Source organism: Alligator mississippiensis, chromosome 14 (assembly GCF_030867095.1).
Source record: "Alligator mississippiensis isolate rAllMis1 chromosome 14, rAllMis1, whole genome shotgun sequence".
Lineage (NCBI taxonomy): Eukaryota > Metazoa > Chordata > Crocodylia > Alligatoridae > Alligator > Alligator mississippiensis.
This window is the reverse complement of record NC_081837.1, coordinates 4,451,304-4,476,891: the sequence shown is the minus strand read 5'-3', so window position 1 is coordinate 4,476,891 and position 25,588 is coordinate 4,451,304. Positions and strand designations below refer to the sequence as shown.

The 25,588-nt window shown below is 42.0% G+C and overlaps 1 protein-coding gene across 10 annotated transcripts in view; it reads left to right on the top strand.

The window, feature by feature from the left end:
* Positions 1–25,588, top strand: part of BCAS3 (BCAS3 microtubule associated cell migration factor) — a 445,712-nt gene that overhangs the window by 136,038 nt on the left and 284,086 nt on the right. For all 10 annotated transcript variants that reach the window (XM_019493311.2, XM_014608078.3, XM_014608076.3 and 7 more), the window contains exon 15: positions 10,685–10,949. In XM_019493311.2, the coding sequence (XP_019348856.1) occupies positions 10,685–10,949 (265 nt within the window). The remainder of the gene's footprint in view (positions 1–10,684; positions 10,950–25,588) is intronic.

Below are 25,588 nucleotides of genomic sequence, written 5' to 3'. Positions count from 1 at the left end.
ATTAAAGCTAAATGTGAATCAAAGCCAATGGTCTTAAAGGTCACCTTCTGTAGTGTAGCTATAAAAAGTTCTAATTTGCGTTGATGGACACCAGTGATTATCAGAGTGTCAAAATTAGTTTAGTTATTATCCATTGTAAATTGGTTAAACTTTATCGTATGCCTCCTTTACAGTGTTTTTTTTTCAAATCTGTCTATATTTATACCCTTATTCATACCAGTATCATCTGCTCTTTGTCTGTGATGCTAGCCAATGGTGTTTACCCCAGCCCTAAGGAAATATCCTTGTATGACATGGTAGTGAATAAGAGAAATGGCTCTTTCTAAATCCAGTACAGTTTTGTTGATTGGCTCAGGGCTTGTTCCTGCAATAGGACATAGACTAGGGGCAGAAATGACACACAAACTGGTATACGTGATCACATCTGTAACACAGCAGAAGTTCAGTACACATAAACCACTTCCAAAATGGCCAAAACCTGTTTAAGATAAACTTGGATGGATGTAGTATCTGACTTCACTGATTTAGGTTATACTGGTTTATTGAACTTCTGTCCCAGATCCCCCCCAGACTCAAGTTTAACTCACAGTCCCCCAGGATCCCAGGATGCTTTGCACCTCCCCCACAACCCAACCCCCTCCCCGCCCTTGCAGGGCGGGCAGACTGGCCTTGGCCCAAGCTGCCTGCTCCAGCCGGGCAGGGAGGTGTGCGCTAGCGCCTCCTGGCTTCTGGCCTGGGCCACTACAGGCATCAAAAGTGAATGTCTGTTCACTTGCTTATCAGGTCAGTCTACACATTTTAGACTAACCTGTGAAGATTGAGCCAGTTCAGCCTCAGGCTTTTTGACTGTCTGTACTTGGCCATAGTGTTCACAACTTTGGGCTGTATGACCTATTAAAAATGGATGAATGATACAGCTACCAAGACAGTGTGCATAAGGGTTGGTCTCAATGTTCTAGAGAGATTTGAATCAGGATATTACTAAGAGTAGTATAATACTGGGACATCCTCTGTCTGAGGGCTTCAGAGCTCTGGCTGAAGGAGATTGGCACACCCATCCTGTATTTTAAAAGGAGCTGGCCGTGAATGCCGTGTGCCTCCGGGGCTGGGGTGGGCACGGTGACTGCCAGCAGGCAGCAGTGGGGTCGGCAGTGGGGGCAGGCCAAACGGGGAGCTCCTGCAGGCAGCTGTGGTAGTGTTGGCGGCAGGGGGAGGCGGCGAGTGCCAACTGTTGGTGGGCGACCACCTGCCGACACCGTTGGCAGTGGGGTGGCGGGCAGCGACCGCCCACAGGCACCACCTGCAGCGTCAGCAGTGCTTTTGGCAGGGGGTGCACTGCCAAGCTAAGCGGGTGTGCATGTGCCCACGTGCACCCCCTATGCATTGCCAATGGAGCCAGCAATAAGGCCCATTGACTTGGTCCCTTTCTGTAGAAGTTTCTTCAGGGTGCCCAGCTGTATGCTCTTTATTGAGAAACAAAGAATAAAAGATTAAAGTTTAATAATGGCACTTCTGAGCAATTTTCTACCATCCATTGATGAGCTGGACGTTCTCTCACATATGCACAATTTCTTGAGTTTATCTATCTTTTGAGGTGCCCTGAAGAAGCAGGTCAAGTGCTCCGGGTTGTTCCCTAAGAGCCCTGAAATCTAGCTGAATCGAGCAGGGTAAAGATAGACATCTGCATGTCTTGAATCAAAAAATTAACACTACTTGCTTTAGTTTGCATGCGCTTTAATCACTTGTTATCCATAAGTAGTTTGCATGCGCTTTAATCACTTGTTATCCATAAGTAGAAAGAAGTCTTGGTAGATAGGACGTTGGGCTGGTCCTCAAGAGACATCAGTTCATTTAATGGCTCAGCTATTGATCTCCTGCGTGAGGTTGCTGAAGATGATCAGCCCTTGGCCTTAGCTTCTCATCTGCAAAATGGGGATAATACTTCTCCTTCATAGGGGAATTGTGCAGACAGAATCTGTTAAAGAGTGTGGAGTCAGATATTGTTGTGAACAGGCCCACATGCTTCCTCGGGTAGAGAGATGAGCACATCTTTCAGCGTTGTTGTTTCAGGATCTGCCAAAACAGATGCATGTCACTGTGTCAGTTATAAATGATGAGTATTTTTGAAGCTGTGTCAACAATCAGATCGAGATGCTCACTTCTTTTAAAATAATGTTTTTGAAAAACAAGAAAACAGGCTACATGAGATACGCATATGCTATATCACTGCATAGAGGCTGGGTCCAACCGCTAGTCATCTCTAGAATTGAAGGAGATGGGCAATACTACTTGCAGATTATCTGCACTCTCAAAATTCAATTTGATTTCTAGAGCAAAGACATTTGAATATGTTCTGGATAAGGATTTACATTATTGGATGCTCATTTCAACTGTACATCCAGCCGTCTTGTGGTTTACCCTTCAGGAACCAGTATTTACTCAACAGCCATGTTTGTTTTTTCCTTTACTCAAGTACACTTTGGAGGACTGATAACCAAGGTGCAGGATGCTCTGAGACGAACCATTTCATTTGCTCAGAGAGGAAAGTTAGGTTGCCCTCTGGCTGCATTTTTTTTCCCCCTTTGATCTTAAACTGCAAACACAAAAAAGGCCTGAAAACAGCATTATCTCGGTGTAGAGCAAATAAGCACAGTGATAGCGTTGGTGGGCTGATAGCCAGGGGCTGCGTAATCTTTTAGGCTGTTGGACTTTTGCTGTTTTGACTCACAAAGTGCTGTTATAACTGACCTCAGCGAGCGTAGGTAAATAGAGCGAATGATAAAAACATACCACCTTGTGCTGCTGTAAGGGGAACTGGACGGGACTACTTTGTGTTTTTTACGGCGAATGCAAAAATGTCAGCCTGACACGAATGCAGAAGTATGTTTAAGGTTAAGCGTTATATATTGTATCCAAATAGCCAGTCATTTAAATATTTGACAAACATCTACCCCACTCTCTTTTCTGATATAGCAGTGTCGTTATAATTACTAGGTCAGTCTTATGAAGAAAATATTTCTGGTGAAGGATCTGGCCTAGGGCAGTTTTGAAACAGTGGAGATTTGATTTAGCACCGTTTAATCATTCACCAATGAAACCCATCAGCAGGTAAAATCCCTGCAATTTAAATTGAAGGATTTAGGTTTATCTTCTTAATTAGACGCTGAAGACAGAGGTGTAAAGCACAGCACGCTATAAATTGAGTTGCATTTTGTTATCGATGCACAGTTACTGTTCAGACCAAAGAGACCGATGGGGTTCCTCATTCTGGGCCTGATTCTTTTGTCCTTATTCAGGAAGAGTCTAATTAATTGGATCATTTAGAAGAAAAGTTACTACTCGGTATGAATTCAGATGGCAAAAATGGGCCACGCACAGCTAATAAAATCATCTGGTGATGTCCATGGTTTTATTACTGTTTCTTCTATTCATGCTGCCAAAGTCTTCCTTTAACTTCCTGGACAGGAAAATATTGTGTAGAGATCGGCACTTGCTAATTTTAATTTTATTTGGCCGTTGCTTCGTTGTCATTGTGTGGTTCCTTCTCCTTGTGCCTTTTTCCCGGACAACCCCATTGAACACATTGTAATTCAAATAATAGTGAAGATTATTGTCTAACTTTTTGTATAGCACTGATGCCAGTGCCTCTGCACCTGAGGACCTCTGGTAAAGCCAGTCATCGCAGAAGTGAACGGCAGTCGTGACATGAAATTGCTGTGATAATGCTAACTAGGGTTTGCTGTTGCTTCACTTCACTATAAAGGCAGAAGACAATTCAGTACGATGTGTGGACACTTTACCCGTGCCAGTCTAGTTACTATTGCAAAACTAAGTTCATAAGGTTGGTTTGGAGGTTGTCAGGATAATATATCACACAGAGCAGTGCATTCGAATCTTAGTATATTGAGCATTATATTGCCCTGAAGGCACTGCGATTACTGAGTATAGCCTCTTCTTTTGAAGAGAATGGGTGTAAGTACTGTATAAGCAATTAGTACAGTATTAACTTTTCGAAGCCGTGGAGTATGTAGGCTGGAGATGAACGGTTCGTCATTTCAAAGAGTAGTGGTAAACAAGGTCAGCGTCTGTGCATGTGATCACTTGTGTAATCAGCCTTACCTCTTAACTATACCTTTTTTTAATCAACTCTTTTGAAAATAAGCAGTTTTTGAAGTGCAGCCCTAGCTTTCCTCCTGTTACTTCACATAGGGCTTGCATTTTTTTTAAATATATTTAATCCAATTAAAAAAAAATCCTTTAAATTTCAGTGAAAATTTGGCAATAGATTGAACCAGGAATGGTGGCACAAAAAGTATATGGACACTTGACTCCATCTTACTAGACAAAAAAGGAAAAAACAAAGTGTATGTTTGTATATGGCATCTTTGGCGCATCAAATCTTCATAATTTCCTCTGATTTTTTTCAGTCTTTACCCATGTAAAATTACTCTCTGATCTCTACATTCCTGGCATCTGATGTCCGTAGGCTCACTAGCAAATTGTATCTTATGATAAAATTCCATAAATGAAACTTTCAGATTTCCCCATGGTATTTCTGAACATGCAAGCAGTGATATGCTTTAATTTTCAGGAGATTCTACAGTCATAGCACATAAAACACAGAGCAGAAGAATGGGAAACATGGGAAAAGTGGCAAAGAAGAGAGAGAATTGAAAGGAGATGGCAGATTTAAGACATAAGAATTAAGAGAATTAAAAAAGAAAAAAATGAATAGTTGCAAAGATGGAAAAAACGTTGCAAGAAGAAATAATGAAGGAAAGAATAGCTGGCATAAGTGAAGATAGGAAGTGGGGGATCTGTTGCATAATGTGTGTTTGTTGAGAGGGTTGGGGTTTTTTTTCATTGCATATTTGTTAGGGAATGCTGCTCAGACTTTTGTACTTCCATTCCTTGAAAACACTTGATGATTTCCTCCCAGAGCCTGTTAAAGTTTACCAGAATATCTGAAAGATTGTTTAATTGTCTCTATTGGGAAAATAGTCAGCAGACACTTGACTATAAACCAAGAGGAGATCTAGCTGTTCTATAAAGTGACTGATTGCTAAATGAATACATGTTACTACAAGCCATTAACTAGAGCAGAAATAATTGCACAAGAGCCAACTTCATTCTCAAAGTTTGATTTACAACTGCACAGGCCAAGAAATGCAAAGAATCCAATGACCATGGAAGTCCTGTACTCCTTTATGAACCAGAAGGAAGGGGATTGTTCTAGTGAGATACTAAATGCTACAGCTTTACTCCAGGGACTTCGTGCTGAGAAGAGACGATGCTGATGAAGTCCAGATAGCAATGTAATCCTTCCGAGGAAGTTTTCCAAGAGAAATGATGAAGCATTTTGACCATCTTAAACCAGCGGTGTTCCAGAGCATGGGCAAACTAGATATTCTGTAAAACCAGCAGGAGGATTGCCGACTACGTGCTTGCGTGGAGAAAGAGGTGGAATAGTAGGATTCCTTGTCGACTCTGGAGAGTCGGTTGGCCCAATTTGCAGACCTCTTATGTAGTGGTTGGGCTGTGCTGAGTTTTAAACCATCAGGAACTCACATTTGCAGAAGTACTCTGTTTGCCTCCACTGAAGTCTTCTAGGATTTGCCCATAGTAGCTACCAGCACCCGTACCCAGACTCCTGGCGGCCTCGGGCGAACTTTTAGTATCGGGCCACCCACTGTCAGAGAGAATGATGATGACGATAATAAAACAATTACCATTTTCAGGCCTCCCTTGTGTCCGGGCCCCGTGTGGCCGCCTGGTTCGCTCATGCCTGTGTCCAGCCCTGGTAGCAACGTTCCTTTAGTTTCAAAGGTTTACGTATTACTGACCAGGAGAAGGGCCTCTTTCTGTGTTCCTTGAGCACCAAGTGATCTCACTGGGAGTTTGGGTTGCGTAAAGAATACTAAATTGTTTCCGAAGTGATTTAGATGCCCAGGCAAAACTAGACTGGGAAAATAGAGCATTAATCCAAGGGAAACCCTGACATCCGTTCCAGAGAACATTTAATCATATAGCTTATACACGAAGTTTAAAAAAAACAAAAATTGCGTGCCTGAAAGCTCCCCAAACTAGCCAAAACGTGATATATATAACTTCCATTTTGTGAAGCAGGTGACCGAAGTTGGGAAAACCTTAGAAATAAAGGTGTGAATGTTAAATCGGAAGTTGACCTTGAGTCTCAAGGTAAAGTTTGAACTGTGAAAGGTCTGCTTTATTAACGTAACTCCGAAAACATTATGGAGCCCTGATTGATCTCCAGTATCCAAACATTACATCATAATTACCAACAAATGCAAAAATATGTTATAAATACATGGAATAAAAGTACTTTAACCTAAAGGACAGCAATAAATTGCAACACTTAGCATAAACTTGCAAACCACTAATGGGCCACTGTGCAGCATGTTTATACTAAGAGGAGGCAAGAACTCTGTGTAATGCACAGTAAGAGCGCGGCTGATAGCGGCAGGCTTGATGTGATCATTTAAACGTCTTTCATGGACACAAAGACCTGATCTTTGAAGCGATGGCTGATGAGATTACACTTGGTCCCAACAGCGTGCTGACCTTAAATTTAGGCTGCCCCTTTCCTATAAGCACCAGGAAAAAAAAAAGAAAAGAAAAAGGAGCTAAGTGTTCGCTGAAATTGCACACGTGGATTTATGTTCTTGCTGTGTGAAAATAAGGTGTTTAATTCACACCCTCTGAAATTACAAACATACCCTGCCTTGAACTCCTCCAGCCTTTCACTTTGCTGCTGCTTGCCTTCTGTATGGGAAAGGCAGCCACGCTCAACGCTTGGAGGAGATAAGTGCCACGAGGAAAGCATCAATCGAGCATGCAGATATTTTTCTGTCCTGAGAGTACACTGTTTTGCACACATTTTCTTGAAATCTTTGGTCATTTCAGTCTCATTTGTCAGAAGCACTTTTTTTTCCTGACGGGGCTCTTAAAAAAACACATTTCTTTTTTTGCTTGGCCCTCTGTTTTCATTCCATCCAACTGCAGCTGCCTTCTAGCCCCATCCTCATTGTGCATTATTTGTGGTTAAAGATAGGGGTCATTTGTGCTCTATTTTGAAGGGAACATTGAGGCCAGTGCTACAGCAATCTCTCTCCATTTTGTCCAGGCCAGTGGTGCTCAATCTAGGCACCAGTTGTTAGGCTCAAGATGATCCCTCGGAGAATGCCAGCTCTTAGCAGTCATTTTCTGATTATGGCACAATAATACAGCAATTTTTTTTCTATTGCAAAGAACTCAGAAAGATCACAACTTTTTTTTACAGTTTACATTGTAATTTGAAATCATTTGGTTTATCTTGCGTGAATCATGTTTGCGCACCCGATGGCGTGCAGCATCCCGCAGCACCCCTGAAAGGATCTCAAGGCCCCCCACGGTGCCGCGGCACCCTGGTTGAGGATCGTTGGTCGAGGCACACGTCATTTCAGTGATATTCAGCTTGTGATGAAAGATTACATTGATTACATTCCAGTTCCCAATTCCAAATTGGCATGAGTGAGGGTTTGGGCCTTATTCTGAATTTTTTTGGTTTCTTTAGAATGTAAACAGAAGTGATGATGCATCCTGAACACTAATAATAGTACAAACATGTACATACTTCTCTCGTGAGGTTCAATCCAGTGAGGTTTTTTCCTGCTATGTCATCTCCATAGAAATGTTATCTTATGCGCTTTACCAAATTAAACCACGTACAACACACTGCACATCATGTATGTGTTAGAAGGCAGCGATGTAAAGAGGTTTCTGGTAAAATGCGTTAACATAAGCAACGTGGAGGGAAGATTGAAGAGGTTTAGGCAGTCGTGAAGATTTTTTAGATGAGATTACAGAAGCTGCTAGTTCAGCGGAGAGGCTTGTAGAGTTTGCTTTGGCTGGTAGGAATAGAAGAAGGGAAGGATTTTGCCCCATGAAATTGCAGAGTAAGCGAGAAAGAGCAGGTGCGAGAGGTAATGCCCATGAGAGAGGCTGGAGCAAATGCAGGGAATGTTTTAGCAGCAGTAGAGGGAAATGTTGCTCTAAGTCAGGGGTGGGCAAAATGCAGCCTGTGGACCACGTGCGGCCCACCAAGCCACTCTATCCGGCCCATGGGGCCCCTAAAAAATTTAGAAAATTAATAATTATCTGTCCCTGGCTGCATCTCATGTGGCCCTCAATGGCTTGCCAAAACTCAGTAAGCGGCCCTCCACTCAAAATAATTGCCTGCCCCTGCTCTAAGTCCATTGGAGGTATTTTTGGTCGGTGGAGAAGGTGCTGGGTATAGGAAAGCAGGATCAACAGTCTCTACATAGGAAAATAGGGCTTTGGAGAGGCCAGAGATGGCGAAGTTTGGAAAAATGCTCACAAAGCTTTAAGTACATTTTAATATTGTGTTGTAATCGAGTATGTCAGCTCTTGGACTTGATTCCGATACAGGGGAATTGTCTCTCTGAACAGGCTGATACTGAAATGCTTATTAATTCTTTTTTTTTTTTTTCCGGCTTCATGCTGATGGGTTTTTTGTTTTTGCTTTTATTCTTCCTTTTTGAGCCCTTAATCCATTCTGAGCCATTTGAAAAGGTGGAACTCTTTGTAGGCAAACGAGGAGCTTGAAACTGCTCGTGGAACGACTTTATACCAGTAATACTTGCATCACCGAAAGTGCTAAACCTGTCAGATTTCTGGGAGGCTGTTTAACTTTGTCATTAGCAGATCATTTGGACGTGTCACCATAATTGAAAAGAGCAGGTGTGTAATGGTGTTTTTTGGGTTTATCTGTGTAATGTTGATGAAGCATTTTGTGTAGTGACAGTCTGTCAGCCAAATATCTTGTCACAAGTCACAAGACTTAAATCCCTTTATCTCGGAGGCTTCAGGGCTCAGTTGGAAACTTCCACTTTGATGAAGACTTGCTGCTTTTGTCTGGAATATTTGGAGTGCATTTCTGGAATATTTTTCAAGATTGTATCGGTGTTTACTACAATTGGAGTACCTAGTGTATTGTAAAACTGGCTTCAGTGAAAACTCAAAGAGTTTTATTTAGCTTATGTTGTTTAATGATATAATGAAAACTAATGCTTCTCCTCTGTGTGTTGCCATGTTAAATCCCACTCATGTATATACTTCTTTTTAGCCAACTTTTACCTTTTTAAAAATATTTTTCTTAGCATTGTTTTAGGACTTTCTTTGGTAAATCATTTTAAACTAGGCTACTGTTTTCCTTGAGTTGTCTGCCAATATTGTGTTGAACACACAGCATAATCTCCTTTTTAAAGCAGTCTTTAAGGAGCAGGGATTTGTTATCCATCAAGGTGTTATGTAAAGCATGCTTAGAAATGAATTTAATCTTCTGGGGGCTTTCTTTGTGAGATCCATACACAAAGTAAAATGATCCCGATGTATTTAACAAAATATATTTTCATTTTTGTCTCAATTCTAGATGATATATAGGGAAAAGTTAAAATGGAGCAAGTAGTCTACATGTGCATTAAAAAAAAAGTTGAGCGAGTCTGATTGGAGCTTTCTCTTTTAATTCATCAGTTAATTAATTAATTTAAGCAGTTTTAACAAGCTGATTTTTTTTAAAAGTTCTCCCATCTCTAGGAATTTTTTTTTTTTAATTAGAACTACATTTTTTTTTCAGGGCTCCCGTGTGGGTGTGTAAGGGAATTGTATGTGTGCAGTGTATTTATTCATTATAGTCTGACTATAGGTGCTGTTTTTCATCGTAAGATATAAAAGTGCTGTACTAGGAAACATATTCTCCCCTCTATGAGTTAGGAGAAGCATTTGCCTTTGGTGGGCAAACTGAGACAGTATCAGAGACCAACATTTTTCAGAAGTGGCCACTGATTTGGGTGTCCACGACTTTTTGGGGGTCCAGTTTGTGTTTGCTTGAGCCTGACTTTCATAAGTGCTGTGCATTTTCAGCTTCCACGGACTTCAGCTGGAGTCATGGGTGCTGGCAGCTCTGTATCTGTGGCCCAATATTTTTCAAATTGGGCATCCAAAAAACAAGAGATCTCTTTTGAAAAATTTGGCGGTAGCATTTAAATAACTAGTCAATGCTTATGCATTTAGATTCAGAGCCAAAGAGTAAACTCTTGAATCCTAACTCTTAGTTCTCCCTTGGAACCACTAGACCACATCAAAATGGTTGGCATGAAAAGACAGTTTTTGTTGGTAATTATTTACCTCTTATTTTTCATGTTTCCTGAGAATGAAAATGAGCAAGTAAATAATGTGTTCATTGCGTGCTGCAAAGCATATAGTTGTAATAGTTTCCTGAATCTTTTCTCTTTTGGAACCAAATTCAATTAAGAAATTGCAGTAGGCTCCTGTGGCTTTGTGTGGGATTCTGCATGGCAATTTTTTTTTATTGAGTTGGGACCTTACTTAAGAGAGAACTTTCAAAATACTATCAATAATACCCTTTACTGCTTCAAGTAATGCACACGGTATGGAATGGTACTTAAACAATATTAAAGCTGTAGCAAAGGCCTTTGACTTGGCTTCATCACAAATATATAACCAAAACCATTGCTCCTAACTTAAACTGAGATCGCATGTAATGTATCTGATTAATTTCTTCGGTTATAACACGATAATTCACTTGCTGTCAGAGCTGTGTGAAACGGTGCCTACATTTCCATTTAATTTTCCCTTTCTCCAGGTACAAGATATATCTTTCAGCCATGACTGTCGCTGGGTAGTGGTCAGCACTCTTCGTGGCACTTCCCATGTTTTCCCTATCAATCCGTATGGAGGACAGCCTTGCGTTCGGACGCACATGTCGCCCCGGGTGGTAAACCGCATGAGCCGCTTCCAAAAGAGCGCAGGGTTGGAGGAAATTGAGCAGGAGCTGACGTCTAAACAAGGAGGTCGCTGTAGTCCTGTCCCAGGCCTGTCAAGCAGCCCATCTGGATCGCCTCTCCATGGTAAATTCCATTTTTCTTCTATATTGTCAGCACTGTCTATTCCCTTGAATCTCTGAGGCACAGATCCTGAGAACGGTTTAGGCACAACCCCCCAATTTACATGCCTAAGTCAACAGGAGTCAGGTGCCTACATGTTTTTGAGAATCTTGGCCTAAGCACCTCCAGAGTCTCCCATGCACAGTGGTTGTCAGTAGATTTGGGGGGCCGAAATGAATTTGCTACAGGTTTTGCCAAATTTGCATTCAGATCAATCTATATTTGCACAAGATGCTATTAAAATGCCATGAGGATGCACATATAGCATATGCAACTTATATTAAAGTATCACTTTGGAGGTCGTATCTAGATGGGCAGCTTACAAATACTTAAGGTTGATCATTCCCTCGTTCAGGAATTTACTGAAATTCTGGAACATAGACATTTTAATAGACTCTGTGATTCAATAAAAAAGTTTAAGGGGTCCAATTGTAGATTTTCTTGTGGCTCTCACAAGGTCAGTAATCTGGTCTACATTTTAAATGCAGTAATCTAAAAATCTTACTGCTCCTCTGCCAGTATGGTCATGGAGCACATCTGGATATGCAGAAGATAAATATTTATCGTTTGAGGGGAGAACATGAAAGCCAGGCAAAATGATCCTGACAGAACAATGTAATTGGGGTTTTTTTTTCTCTTCAGGTTTTTTCCTTTAAATGTTGCAGTTAATCCTTGAGGCTAGGGACAGAAATTACACATTAAACTGGTATAAATGATTGGAAACCAGTTCAAATCTGTAACGCAACAGTTCACTGCACATAAACTGCTTTCAAAATGGCTGAAACTGGTTTAAGATACACCTGGATGGATGATGTAGTATCAGACTTAACTGATCTAGGTTAAATCGGTTTATTGAACTTCTGTTCCAGATCCTCTCCAGATTCAAGTTAACTCACAGTCCCCCAGCATCCCAGGATGCTGTGCATCTCCCCCAGAACCCCCCGCCTCACAGGGTGGGCAGGCTAGCCTTGGCCCAAGCTGCCTGCTCCAGCTGAGCAGGGAAGTGTGCTCTAGCGCCCCCCAGCTTCTGACCTGGGCCACTGCAGGCATGCGGCTGCATTTCTGGAGTCAAAACTTAACGTTTACTTGCCTATTGGTTCAATCTACACAGTCTAGGCTAACCTGCAAAGATTGAATCGATTCGGTCTGGAGCTTTTTGACTGTCTGTACTTAGCCTGAAAGCACAGAAAAGAAAGCATTCAAGACCTGGTTCATAGCAGTGCTCTGGGGGCTGCGGTATTCCCTCTGTGCTAGCACGTCCTGTTTCAACGCGGTACGATGAAGACCAACCTTTCAGCAGCAGAAGTCTCTCCCCTGCCTTCCTCAGACATATCCGGAGGCTTTTGAGGGCCTGAAACCATGCAGAAAATAGAGTCCACTCCCATGAAGATCAGACCTTTTTTGAGGGACAGCCTTAATGGTCTCCAGAATCCCATTTGCCTCACTTTCTTCTTTTATGCTCTAGGTTGTGGGCTTCAAACACATCTGTCTTTTTGCCCTTCCTTTCGGCAATGAAGTTTGGTGTGCTTATAGTTTGCATGTAGAATAATTGTTGCTATATTCCTGCACCTCCATTAACAGAGGTAAAACCTCACCTCTGTGGATCTGCAGGCAACAACCTAGATCTTCCCTGCGGTATCGGCAAGGGTGAGAGGTTAGGAGGGTACAGGACCCTTCAGCCAAGACTGTTTTTAGGTACAGCAAAGAACTGGTTCAGATATTCCCCATAAAACACTAGGATTGGGAAGGGTACTTGTGAAACTCCCTCCACTGGACCAGTCTTCCTCCATGCCATCATGCCTAAAGTTTTCCGGATTCTTGAATCAGACATTTTCACTGTCTGTTGTTTTAAGAGGATCGATATTCCCTCCAACTTTAAGAGCTGTGAGTATTTCCCCTTTTTGGTTTCACTGATGTGGTGGGATTTATTCATCAAAAACCTTTAACTGCATGGACAGTATTTCCACTGGAGCTTCTCTGGAACATCTGTAATGTTCCTGGAGCAGTCCAGAGGCAGCCAGAAAAGTCTGCGGCTTCTCGTTCTTCCTGGATGTATTTGTACCTACGTTTTTGTAGCCTGGCCCTCCCATTTTGATACAGGAATTCAGCGTGACATGCTTGAAGTCGACACCAGATAGCTGTAAACAATTATTCTAACACATACAGTCATTTTTAACTATTGACATCATATAGAGAACAGGAAGGAATTATCAACTTATGTATCTTTCATCCATCTGAATCTGTTTTTTGTCAAGAGGAATTACAGTAAGTTGTCGCCTTAGCAGGATTTCTAAACACATTTGAAGTTTTAAATAGATTTAGCACTTGATATTCAAAAAAGAAACTAAGAGGTTTCATTTGGCTTTGATTAGTGTGTCCAGAGACTTCACTAATGGGCAGATTATCTGAACCGAGGAAAAATCATTTGCATTGTATGGTGGGCTTTCCAAAGAAACTGGCGCTAAGGCTACAAACAGATGTTGCGTTTGTCCTGGGAGAAATGGTGTTATCCTGGGACAAAGTGCAGTCATTCAGGTGTCCATGGGTGTTCTTCCAGGACAGGCCTTATAAAACAGGGACCGGCAGCCTTGTGCAACCCACAGGCCACACCAGCCTAGCTCCAGTTCAGTGTGGGTCAGGTGGGAGCATGGGCAACCTCCCCCCCGCCAAGCTCCGCAGGCTGGATTTGGCCCGCAGGCTATATCCTGCCAACCCCTGCTAGGAAGGTTTCAGGACTAAGAAGTGCTAACAGTTCGTTCCAGAACGTCACAAAATGCATCTGAGCGGTTGTCCCAGGATCGCCTCGTCAAATCGATGGTCGGAAAGTGGCAACGCACTCACCTGCCCACTAAAAACCCTGATTGGAAGGTCAGTGGTTTCTGTTCCAGGATAAGCACAGGCAGAACTTGTCCTGGGACGACAGAGTTGGACATCTGAATGATCCCCAGGCTGAGGTTTTCAAAAGTGGTAATAGGTTTGGGGGCATTTTTGTGCATCTATCTTGAGATACGCTTCAAAGGTCTGATTTTGGGCATCTCTGTGCATGGGATGATCAGTACTGTTTGTCAGTCGGGGCTATTTATGGTACCTTCACTTGGGCACTGAAAACGTGGGGCACGCGCATCGCTATTTGTCTTCAAAGGAGCTGGCCGGGTTGTTTAAGCAACTATCCATCTCTGTTTCCTAACAGCGGACAGAAACCTTACATTATGCCTTCACTCAAGTTATGCGCAGACACCCAGAGCCCCTGGTACCCAATATGAAAATATTCTTTGAAAGTACTGAACTGAGCTGTATTGAATTACTTTAAAACCTTAGGTAAGCACTTAGGTGAGATGTACAAGTGTAGAAGGGAAGTCTTTCTCATCGCAACTGTGTTATCACTACAGTTACTTATGTCAAAGCCAGTCTCTTGGCAGAGGGGTAGCAACGTGTACAGATGCACAGAGATCTCCCTTCGAAACCCAAGTTCAGCTTTTCATTTGTGAAGCCAGGTAGGGATTTGGAAAGTGGGAAAAGCAGGATGAAAGATGTCTCGGGGCTCGTAGATCAGCCGCCCAAGTCGGAAGAAAGTTTGAGGAAAGCAGTATGACAATTTGGAAAAACCGTCATTAGGTGTGTTGCATCACACTTGTGTCGGGTATCCAGGTTGTAGCCATATTGGTCTAGAGGCAAAAGGAATCAGAACTCATGGCAGAGGTGATATCTTTTATTAGACCAACTAGATGTTTGCAAAAAAAAAAAAAATATATATTTATTTCCGAAAGCTTGCAAATATATATAAATTTTTTTTTATTTTTTTTTGGCAAAAATCTACTTGGTCTAATAAAAGTTATTCTCTCTGCCATGAGTTCTGATTCCTTTTACATCATGCTTATAATGTCTACAGAAGGCAGCAGGGATACTTTTCTTGCTGAGAGGTTGCTGGATTAGCATGTCTTGCTTGAGAAGTGTAAGTAGGAGGCAGAGAAAAAATGCTGCAGGCTTTTGCAGGAAACGTCCTATTCCTTAAACTTTAAACTTCCTTATTCTGCTCCTTCTTCTCCGCCTGCCACCTCCCATCCCTCCAGTCTCTTGTGTCCCAGCTAACAAGGATTAGCATGGGAGTACAGTCATTGTAGGATGTTAGGGGTATAATACAGAGTGAGCTGGACCAGTGTCTTTGAATTTGTGAGCAGTACCTTCCTGCGAGTCAAAATAGGATACCAAGTTTTAGACCAGAAGTAAATGGACTTGATCTACTTTTTAAAATTGTATTTAAAATAAAAACAAGATCTTTTCATTTCGAAGTTATAGGAGATAGGGAATCATTGTGCCCTCCTAGGAGCTGTCATTTACTACCATTTTACAGTTAGATAAGGATGTTGAGGGGGTTTAATTGAAAAAGGCCAGGCTCTTGGTCAATGTTATCTGCCTTGGTTTTTTTTTTTAAACCTTTTATCGTTTACTTGGGGGAGAAAAAATTAATCGAAGTTTCACGATGACTTTCAGTGTGAGGATTTAATGCACGTGTGTGGCAGCTGAATTAACCGGAGACTCAGACTATTTTAATCCATAAACCAGGATGTATTTTACCAAGGATGGTAACACTTCCTTGTTTACAGTGTAATATGAAGTAGGTATTTCCTTTGTAGGACTAATTGCTGTCTGATGCCTAGACTAGGGGTTAGTGATTGGGGTAAAAGAGTAATTTGGGTTCTGTTCCTACTTTTACTTCTAACTTCCTATGTAACCATTAGAAAATTTTGTTTAGCAGCCTCGTACATCAGCTTTCCCCACCTGTAAAATGGGAATAACAATTTCTCTGTCATAAGTGTGTTGGGTTTTATTAATTTGTGTTTGAGATTAATGAATCCTTGAGATCCTTTACTGAAAATTGCTAGTTAGGTTCAAAATAGCGTCACTTAAATATAGCTGTACTTCTGCAGAGATAGGAACCAACATTGGAATTACTGCTCGAGTTTAATATAAAGTTAGGCAGAAGTTGTGGGAAGTTATTTAAGTGTCTCTTCTTTTACATTGGTATTTAAGATTACCATTATTTTACTAGTATTTATATTAGTCTTTTAAGACAAGATTGTTATTCTTCTCCATGGGCAACTTATTAGGTACAGCTTCTGCAGGTGAAGAGGACACTAGTGGTGCTGCTCATCTTTAAATGATTCACTGACAGACGTTTTATGCGAATGAAAGATGAGACAAATTTTAGTACGTTGGTTTTATTTTTAAGTTTCCTCAATTGTACAGTCTCAACATCCTGCTTGTGCTGTAATGGCATGCGCACAAGCGAGCTTTAAGCTTCAGAAACTTGGATGACAAATCAGTTTTTGCCCATTGCTGTTAATCCTCCTTTCAAATTGAAATGGTATTGATATAATCCTGTCCCTGAAGAATGGGGTTTTGTAACCAAAAAAGCGTGCATGTTCTCCTTTTTGGGACTAACAAAAGAATGACATCCCATTCACATTAACTTGCGGTTAACGTTTTATGGGTGTAAATATTTTCTGAACACAGTCTTGGGGTTTTTCCCCCCCCCCCCCGGCCCCTTAGCTTGCTGTTTAACTTCCAGTATCAAAAGAGGCTTTATGTCTCATAGCCAAACAATGTATTTACAGTTTATTCTGGGCAGTCTACACGTTGTTTACAAAAAAATGTAAACCCTTATCAGGGTGGGATTCATCTCTAAATGAATCATGGTTTGGATTTACTGTTGTTTTGCGTGTGCTCTTTTAGCAGAATTAAGTAAAGGAAACTGTTAACTAACATTGATAACGAGATATTTCCTTTGCACCTTTTATAGCTAGCGCAGATTTTGTTTGGGTCTTTTTATCTGTTAATCCGCCCAGGGTATATTTTTGTCATTCAGTAGGGTTGCCAGAGTGGTGTCACTGATATCGTAGTTAAATTGGTGTCCTTTTATGGGCTTTTACTATTACGGGACTATTGTGACCTGGGTTGAAAATGAGAGCAAGGTGTGGCCTTGTGCATCTTTCTCCCATGTGTAAAGGGGGATGATATTGCTCACCTGTCTCGCAGGCATTATGTTGTTTATTGGTGAGGGTCAGATTAGGTCCTTGATTACACACGTGTGACTCAGATTAACTCCCGTGACAGCTGCATATGCATGCCTGTGTGCATTTAGCTCTAAAATAGTGCTACTTCTCTTTTGGAGGTGGGAAGCAAATGAAGCTGCTAATTAGTAGCAGTAGTATCATCATTATTATGATTACTTTTCTCATTATTATCATAATTATTATCATCATTACTATCATGATTGCTGTTATTAAAATGTTGCAATGTATTACAAAATCCATGATTGCACCACTCGCAATAAGTTATAGGCACAGTTTGTCCTGCATTCGTTTTGTAGCTCCGAGTCCGAACACATCACAAATGTTAGCATAAATTAACCACCCATTTGAACCTTGTACTGTGCAGTTCCACCTACTTACAACAATCAATAATGTGATGTTTCTTAAAGTTGTCTCCTCTATATCGTTTAATTCCGGATTGAAGTTTCTATTTGGGTTATGTCTATTTTTTTTTTGCCAAGAAGTAACTCAGACACAGAGTGTTTCTGTTTTGAATTTTATGCCTCAGCTGAAATATAGTACATATATTTAGAGTTGAGGAAAAACAAGTCTTATGCATAGTAGTGTCTTTGGACTTGGATTTGACTGTTTAGAAATATGTTGTGCAGTATAACCTAGTTTCCATTGCAAAGTCCAGCTTATTTGTAAATCGGTAGCTTCTTCTTATGCTTGCTTTCTCTGCATGCTTGCTTTTTTTTTTTTTTTTTTTTCATTTCCAGCTGTTGCAATATGACTAAAACCTAAAAGCAAAATCCAGAAGTTTGGTAAACATACAAATCTTGGATGCTTTAAATATTTTCATGTCACTTATATTTCCCAGAGTGAAACTCCTTTTACTAGAAGAATTCTTATGGGAAAGCAGAGTTGAAAGGAGTGACATCATCATGCCTTCCTGAAAAACAGATTGGTTTCCTTTAAGTAACACTCACTTAAGAAACCACCTATTTAGAGAGTGGCAGACAAAAATAGTTTCAAAGAAAATTAGCTGTAGAATATCTTAAAGCACTGGAGGGCAGTTCCTTTCCAAGTTTAATAGCTGGCACTATAAACAAGAGTTAAAAGCAACCTATTTGAAAGGTCCCTCTTTTGCTTTATTGCAAATTCTAGTCTTTATCTGACCCACCGAGGTTTTCTAAATTCACATCTGTGCTACAGAAACCTGCGACGAGGATCTGATTCTTTGCCGCCTCGAAATGCCTATTCATTGCATCGGTGCAAACAAATCATTTTGCACCCACGTTGGTCATAAAACCGTGTTCCTATTTCAATTTGCTTTGGACTGTATTACGTACTAAATGTGTTCCAAGTCATTTTGTAGTCACATAACCGTTCTTGGTGTTGGGTAAGTCTGAAAGAAAGGCCTTTGCCTTTGACCTGAAATGGTTAATTGGACGCCCTCTAGAGGGCGATGTTTTCTCAGCTTTCCCGATGCCGGGAATCCTGGCTGCTTCTCCGTGTGCTGCGCGGGGTAGGCTGATAGCCGGTGCTGTTTGTATTTATCACCGTGCTTCCCTGGGCTTCTTCTGTGCTTTGCAGTTTTAATCACATTATTGTTCCGACTCCTAACAGACAAGTTGTAAGAAAAAATAGATGCTCTGAGGATCATTAGTCAGCTTATAGTCCCCTGTTTTATACTAATGAAATCTCAGAATAAAACTACCTTTTAAATAAGGTGTTCTTGGTTGGCTTATATTATTTATCATAAAATGCTTGCCAAATGACATAAAAACAGACCTTAATTCTTTCCCTATTCAAGCCGAGAGGATTTATAGTGCATTTGATGAACTGTTCATGTAAATCCTCTGAGAGTTCATTAGTTGCAGAATGAACGGATTCAAATACACCGTGATTCGATTAAGGTCAAGTTTCCCAGTCTGCAGAGGCAGCAAGAAATGGTTTTGCTTGTTCTTGCTTTACCGGTCTTGACGGTCTTGCATCACCTGTGGGAATCGCCTCCTGCCCGTTGGAGTAGGCCATACCTTGCCATCTGGAACACCCTCGGTGTTATGCTTGACCTGCTGCCCGTGAACTTTGTACCGCGTGCTGTGTATGGCACTGCACTGCGAATCTAGAGGAGATGGAGCAGAGGTGTGAAGAGTTAACTGCAAGCACCAGTTTGGGTATTGGCCAGCAGCCTACTGGTTACAAACAAGCTGCATTTTTTTTTTAGCTGCTTGGATGGAGAATCACTAAAGTGTAGTGGGGTGGGTAGTATCTTTTAGATAGATTTGACAATAGAAGGAAAAGATCTGTTCCACCAAGCTGAGGAAGTGGAAGGCTGAGAGAAGACCGGCACTTTAGATAGCAAAGGGACAAGCAGGGGTGCAGGTGGAGAAATAAATGATTTTATCGGGGTGATTTGGCACACTTGTGAAGCGTGTGAGAGAGGAACTTCCAGAGTGAATATAGGCACGGATGGGGGAACGGGCTTGGATTTCGGAGAATAGGGCAAATATCCTTTGCTCGTACGTTTGAAAAGGAGTGTGGCAGCCTTCTCGACAGATTAGAATATGGAAGAGATGGACTTCAGGAGGGAATTGTGGTTTTCAAGGCATGAAGTGACAAATGCACGACCGAGTCATTTAGCACAGCGAGTGTCAAGTCGGTGGCTAAGAGAAGCTGTGGAAAGGAGCAAAGTTGGTGCGCAGGAGAGCTATGGAGGTGAAAAGCAGGCACTGCAGAGCTAAGAGAAGTAAAAGTGGTAAAAACCTATATTTACTGATATGATTACACATAGGGACAGGGTACACTTCTGTCTAGCCACTTACTGGAGCAGAACAGCATTTTAAAAGAGAGAATTTATTGTCCTCTGTGTAACAAGTCACTGATCGGCGGCCGTGAAACAACATGTCCAGGTGGAAAGAGATAGTCAGCGAAGGGCAGAGCAGGCATCCAGAAGGGACATTAGACAGCAGTGATTTAGAGGCATGAATTTTTTTCTAAGTCTGATGAAGTTCCTCCTAGTTTGGCATCTAGGGTCAAGAAATAGGGAAAGGAGTGAAAGCAAGTGAGGAGTAAGAGGGCCAGGATAATGTTTGCGCAGAATAGTGTGCTAGGTAAAGGTGATTGACCTTGCTTGGAGGTCAGTAAGTAATTGGAGGGAGCTGTGGTCAGTAAAATGAAGTCGATTAATCAGCAAGTTGATGCCACAAGTAGCCAGGGGAAGAGATGGTTCTTTCCACAAGAATGGGTAAACTGGATATAACGGATTATTTGTTGATAGCGCCGGCATCCCACCTATGATTTTGAGTACTCCGCTTTATAAAGGGCACAAATCCTAAGCTTATTAAATACTAGATCAAGTTGCATGCTTCTCCTGTTTAGGGGCGTTTGCTGGGGATGTTTGTTAGCTATTGAGGCAGGAGATGGGGAGAAGCAAACTGGTACATGGTCCAGAAGCTGCCTTCTTTGATGAAACCGCCGACTTCAGGCCCAGCCACGGCCTCCGTTCTCGGGGCAATGGATTTCTCTGGGACACAGCTGGCAGCACGGTTGCTGGAGAACTCAGCAGCTCAGACACATGGGCTATGCCTTGCATCAAACCTTGCATGTTTGATGATTCAGTGATTGATTATGCCGTAAGCGGGCGCTGGTCTTATTGCCTTGAGTTTGATTGTTACGCAAAGCATTTACATCGACTGTGCATTTTGGGCAGTCGGCGATGCAGACACTGCAGGGAAAGAAACAAAGCGTTAGGCTGAAAATAAAATATACTCATGTCTTTCAAAAGGTTTATCTTTGCCCCACTTAAACATGCTGATTTGGCTTATTCTATTTGCTTAGTCTTTATGGGCTGTTAAAATCAGTTGCTTTTTTCCCATCTGAAGGAAATGCATCTTTGACACTTCTCATGACCTAAGTCATGATGCTGTCACAGAGCCAGAAAACATCCTTAACAGTCATGGGTAAAAATCAGAGCTGCTGAGGGTGTGCTTGTGGTGGGCGGGAAAGAGAGAGAGAAGTTCCTATGTGGCTTCCCCCCCAATTTCTATTATGTGGGTTTTAGACAAGTTGTTTATTATAATTTTCCATGGATATTGCCGTCAGGTTCTCATATGTGCTCCTTCTCAAACCATATTGTCGCATATAGCTTAGACAAGATACTGTGCGTGGAACCTGGGTCAAAAATGTGCCTGCAGCTACTTTGGCTATAACCATGTTTGTGCTGTTTGCTGCAGATGTAAAAGGGGAAACGAATGACCCAAAAGAGTGGCCAATGATATATTAGCACACTTAACTAATTACTGTTAATATGTAAAACTAATCCAAGTATTGCAAACCTAAAAATGTGTGGTGGTGGCTGCTTTTATCTCATCTCTCTCTGTCTTTTAACAAGGTCCTGCCGTGTCCAGATGCACGTGGACGTTTGGCTACCTGGGGACAATTAGCAGCAGTGTACCTTGTGCCACCGCTGGTTGTCTTGTGCTGTGTGTGCTCTGGCACGTGGCGAGTTACCCCGAGTGGGGTAGGGGAGGCTGGGGCCAGCACTGTGCTGGCCCTGCAGCTTTACCTGGGGGTCCAGGGGGCCTCCCGGGGCTGCAGCCACGACAGTCCTGCCACATGGAGCCTGGCCAGCCGCAGAGTGCAACTATGGCCAGTCAGGCTCTGGCTTTGGGCGGTGCATGCTGCTGCTACATGAGCCACTCCGCTTTTATTTTCTGCAAGGTTTTTTGCCCCCTGGATATGCAGGGGTGAACCCCCCCACGTGCTGCTCCCTTGCAGCGTAGAGAACAACTGAACGTGCAGTATGTGGTGCTGCAGATGCATATGCAGCACCACATATGGCACGGCTGTGTTCATCTGGACACGGCCAGACAAGCTTTCTAAGTAGTTGCCAGTCCGGTTGCTTTGCAGATTTTAATGCAAATTGACTCATACCTCATGCTGAGTCTGCCCTCTCTCAGAGTCAAAACTTCAGTAGCTCCTAATCCTCTATTTGGTCTTTGCTATGGGGAAGGAAAGCCTCCTCTCTCCCAACTTCACCAGGGACCGAGACCTCACTTTGTACAAAATCCAACCATGTTGTTGAAACTTCCCAAAGCATTCACCAAGATGCAGAGGCCTTTAAATTTCTAACTGATTTCCATGCAGAAAGGAAAACTCAAAGAGGAGCCATGGGAGCACACACCTACCTCCCAAGGCCGTGTACGAGTAGACGCTGCTAGTGAACTGTTCACAAACAGACAAAAGCACTGAGCAAACTCAGTGGCTCTAAACAATGCAGCTTGAACCCGATTGTTAAGGGAAGAATTGGAAGTGTGAGTGCAAATGAGACGTCAAGATACTAAACTCCTGCCTGTGCCGGCTTTTACTGGAGATGCCCAAGCCAGTGCAGAAGCCAGCCGCCAGTTGGAGCAAACCAGCACAGCGCCGTGTTGCTGCTGTCGCCTGCACCCACAGCCGTGTAGATCTGTGGAGTTAGCAGCCCTTTAGCAATTTTTAAATTTTTATTTGAATGGGAGTTTTGCCCACGTGAAGATTGCAGCTTTGGACCAGCAGTATTTTTGGTTTGTGGAGCCCCAAGGGATGATGATTAGGTCTGATTCAGAGCCCATCTCTTGATTTTATTTTAAATGTGTTTATAAGCCAATTCAGCTCTTTATTCATTTATTTGTTTTTTGATTTCCAACCAAATGCGTGAATGCCGCTTTAACCATGCAGCCTTTATGAGCGACCTGACAAACCAGCGCATGCACTTAACGGAGGGGAGGCATTGCAGAGGGAATAGAGATTAGTTTTGGATTTCCAATGAAATATTTTCTAAAAAGAAACCTAAGGATGTTTCCCTGGCAGACATTCACACAGCTGCTGGCGTAGGACTCCATGGGTGCAGGAAAGTCTGCTTATTATAGCACGAGGGCCGCTTTCGGAGGAGTTGTCCATGTCCTCACGCTTACCCCTCGTTCATGAATGCATCTCCAGAGAATTCGTTTCCATCCAGGAGAAAAGCACGTACCGAGAAGTAGGAGTAATGTAGCCATACATCACTAGTAGTAGGAGCCAAGTGACTGGTTCTAATCCCAAATATGGCTGGAGTTTTATCTTGTTTTTTCATACTTTACCCTTGGAGGAAGGCAAGGGAAGCAGCCTGGAAAGAAATCAGTCCAGTCTCCCCTCTTCTCCAAGCTGTCTGAAGACTAGAGGGTTTGAGGGTGTCGGTGAGAGGTAGTTTGTAGTTGGGGGTCAAGACTTCCTGAAACCAGAGAGAGTTTCGGGAGGAAAGTAGTGGAGGCCTCAGAGAGGGAGAGAGAATAGGGATGTATAGTGAAGACATGCTTCGATTTTTCGTTGGTGGTGCCTGAAAAGACTGGTGCAGGGCATGCTTTAGTTGAGCTTTCCCTCTATAAAGATTGATGGTTGGAGGAGTGCTTCCCTTCCCTTCTGCTGAGACTCTGATGGTGCTTGTGCACCTTGAGTGTTGCAAGAGTTGCCTGCCAGCATCATTTGCTCTGCCTGCTTGTACACGTACAAGGAAAAGGTTGCTTTCACCATATATTTCTAAGCATATGCAGAACTGTGTTATTAAGGAGGAATTGAAAAAGATTTTGACCGTTATGAAGAGAAAGGGCCACCTTCTGTTCTGCCATGAAGATAACCACAATTGACTCCAATGAGTTTCTGTGGATTTACACTATTGTCACCAAGAGCAAAATTTGGCCTAGAGTGTCTGATCTGTATTATATAGATGCTGTAGCTGTGTGTATGTATATGTGTGCGTATGTATGTGTGCATGTCTGCGTGTGTGTGTGTGTGTATTTATGTGTGTGTATGAGTATATGTGTGTGTATTATATGTGTGTGTATGAGTATGTATTGTGTGTGTGTGTGTGTATTATATGTCTATGCATTGTGTGTGTGTGCGTGTATATTTTTCTTGCTGTGTCTAACTGTTACTGTAAAGATCCAGACTTAGGGCATGAAATGAATCTGGTATGTAGCAGTGTGCAATAAAAGCAATTGCTATGCAGCTTTAATTAAGCAGTAGTTATTTGAATGATGAACTATCAAGTTTTCATTGTAAGAACATAGGACTGCTAGAAGCCTCCTGGGCCACTGAGTCCAGTTGCACACCCATTTTCCCTGAGAAAAAAAGGAACATTTTAGGAGCGGAGGGGGTATAAAATATATCGTAGATATAACTTTAGAAAAATCCTTTTGGTAGCAATTAATGTGCATATTAGAAAAACCCACACACGTTATTGAATTGTCTGGTCTACTCTCCCAAAAAACTACTCTGAGCCAGCATTGCTTCCGCAGAGTTCTCCATTCAGGTCACAAGGCAGTGTTTCTCACCAGGGCGCTGCTGTTTCCTCTTCCGACTCTAGCAGATTACAGATTATACTGGAACATGTCTAAGGAAAGGTCAAGAAAGAGGGTTAAAGTCCTGGAACTGTATCTGGGAAGCTTTTCATTCTCATCTATGGAAACGTCTTTTATCAAATAAAATAAAAATAAAAATAAACCATGTGCATGATGCTCTTTTTTCTTTTTTCTTTTTTATACAGCATCCTCTATTTTATGTTTAGCAGGAATTTTATTTGTCTTGCATTATATAATTAGGGAGTGTTTGGTTGAGAAGTCTTTAATGTTACAGTAGACAGCAAATAAAAGCAAAGCACTCTTGGTTTTCTCAGGGCTCAGTCTGCCAGTAATTTTGTAGATTCAAGTTACTGTGTGTTTTTACTTAGTTAGTTGCAGGATCTTATAAACAGCGTTAGCTTCATTAAAATATCTGGTGCAGTTTGAATTTTAGTTCATTTATACAATCAGTTATTAAAAGCAGGCCCAACGCTCTGGAATTTTAAGGACAGAATCGCGTTACTGAGTTCAGTCGGAGTAATACAAGAAAGAGCCAGAATGCAAGAAAATATTCAAGAATTTCCAACATTTTTCCGTCACTGCATGGTTTTGCTCCATAGCTAAGTAGCTATCCTTCAGCTTTTTCCGCTTAAAGTGATACTGAACAAAAGTAGAAGTCTTACTGCAGCCATCCTGCTGCTGGAAACCTTTCTATTGGGCTGCATCTCGCTTCCCTTTCGCACAGCGGTGGGGAATGCAAGAGTGCTATATCAAATCAAAAGTGCAAGGAGCAATTTAACAGGCTGGAGGTGCCAGAAAACTGCACCCCTGCTCGCATTAGGAAGTGCAGCTGCGGTTGGACCCTCTCCTGTAACTGGTGGACACGGTTATTCAGCCACTCGCCCAGGGCTTACGTTTTCTGTCTCTCTTGCAGCAAATTGCCCCATAGTTTTCCAACTGTGTGTGGACCAATCCTGAATTTGTATGAGGTCAGCGTGACTGTCAGCTGATGAAGCTATGGCCCAGCTTTCTATGCTGGCTGTTTTTTTTCTTTTTTGTTTTTTGTAGTTTGTAACGCTTTATAAATAGTTTAGCATGTTTGACGTCTTAGCATTTTTCTCTCTGATCTGGAATTATCAAAAAAAGAAGAAAAAAAGAGGTCAAATTACCAAAAAAACAAAAAGGACAAACATGCAACTTGATCTATTGTTTA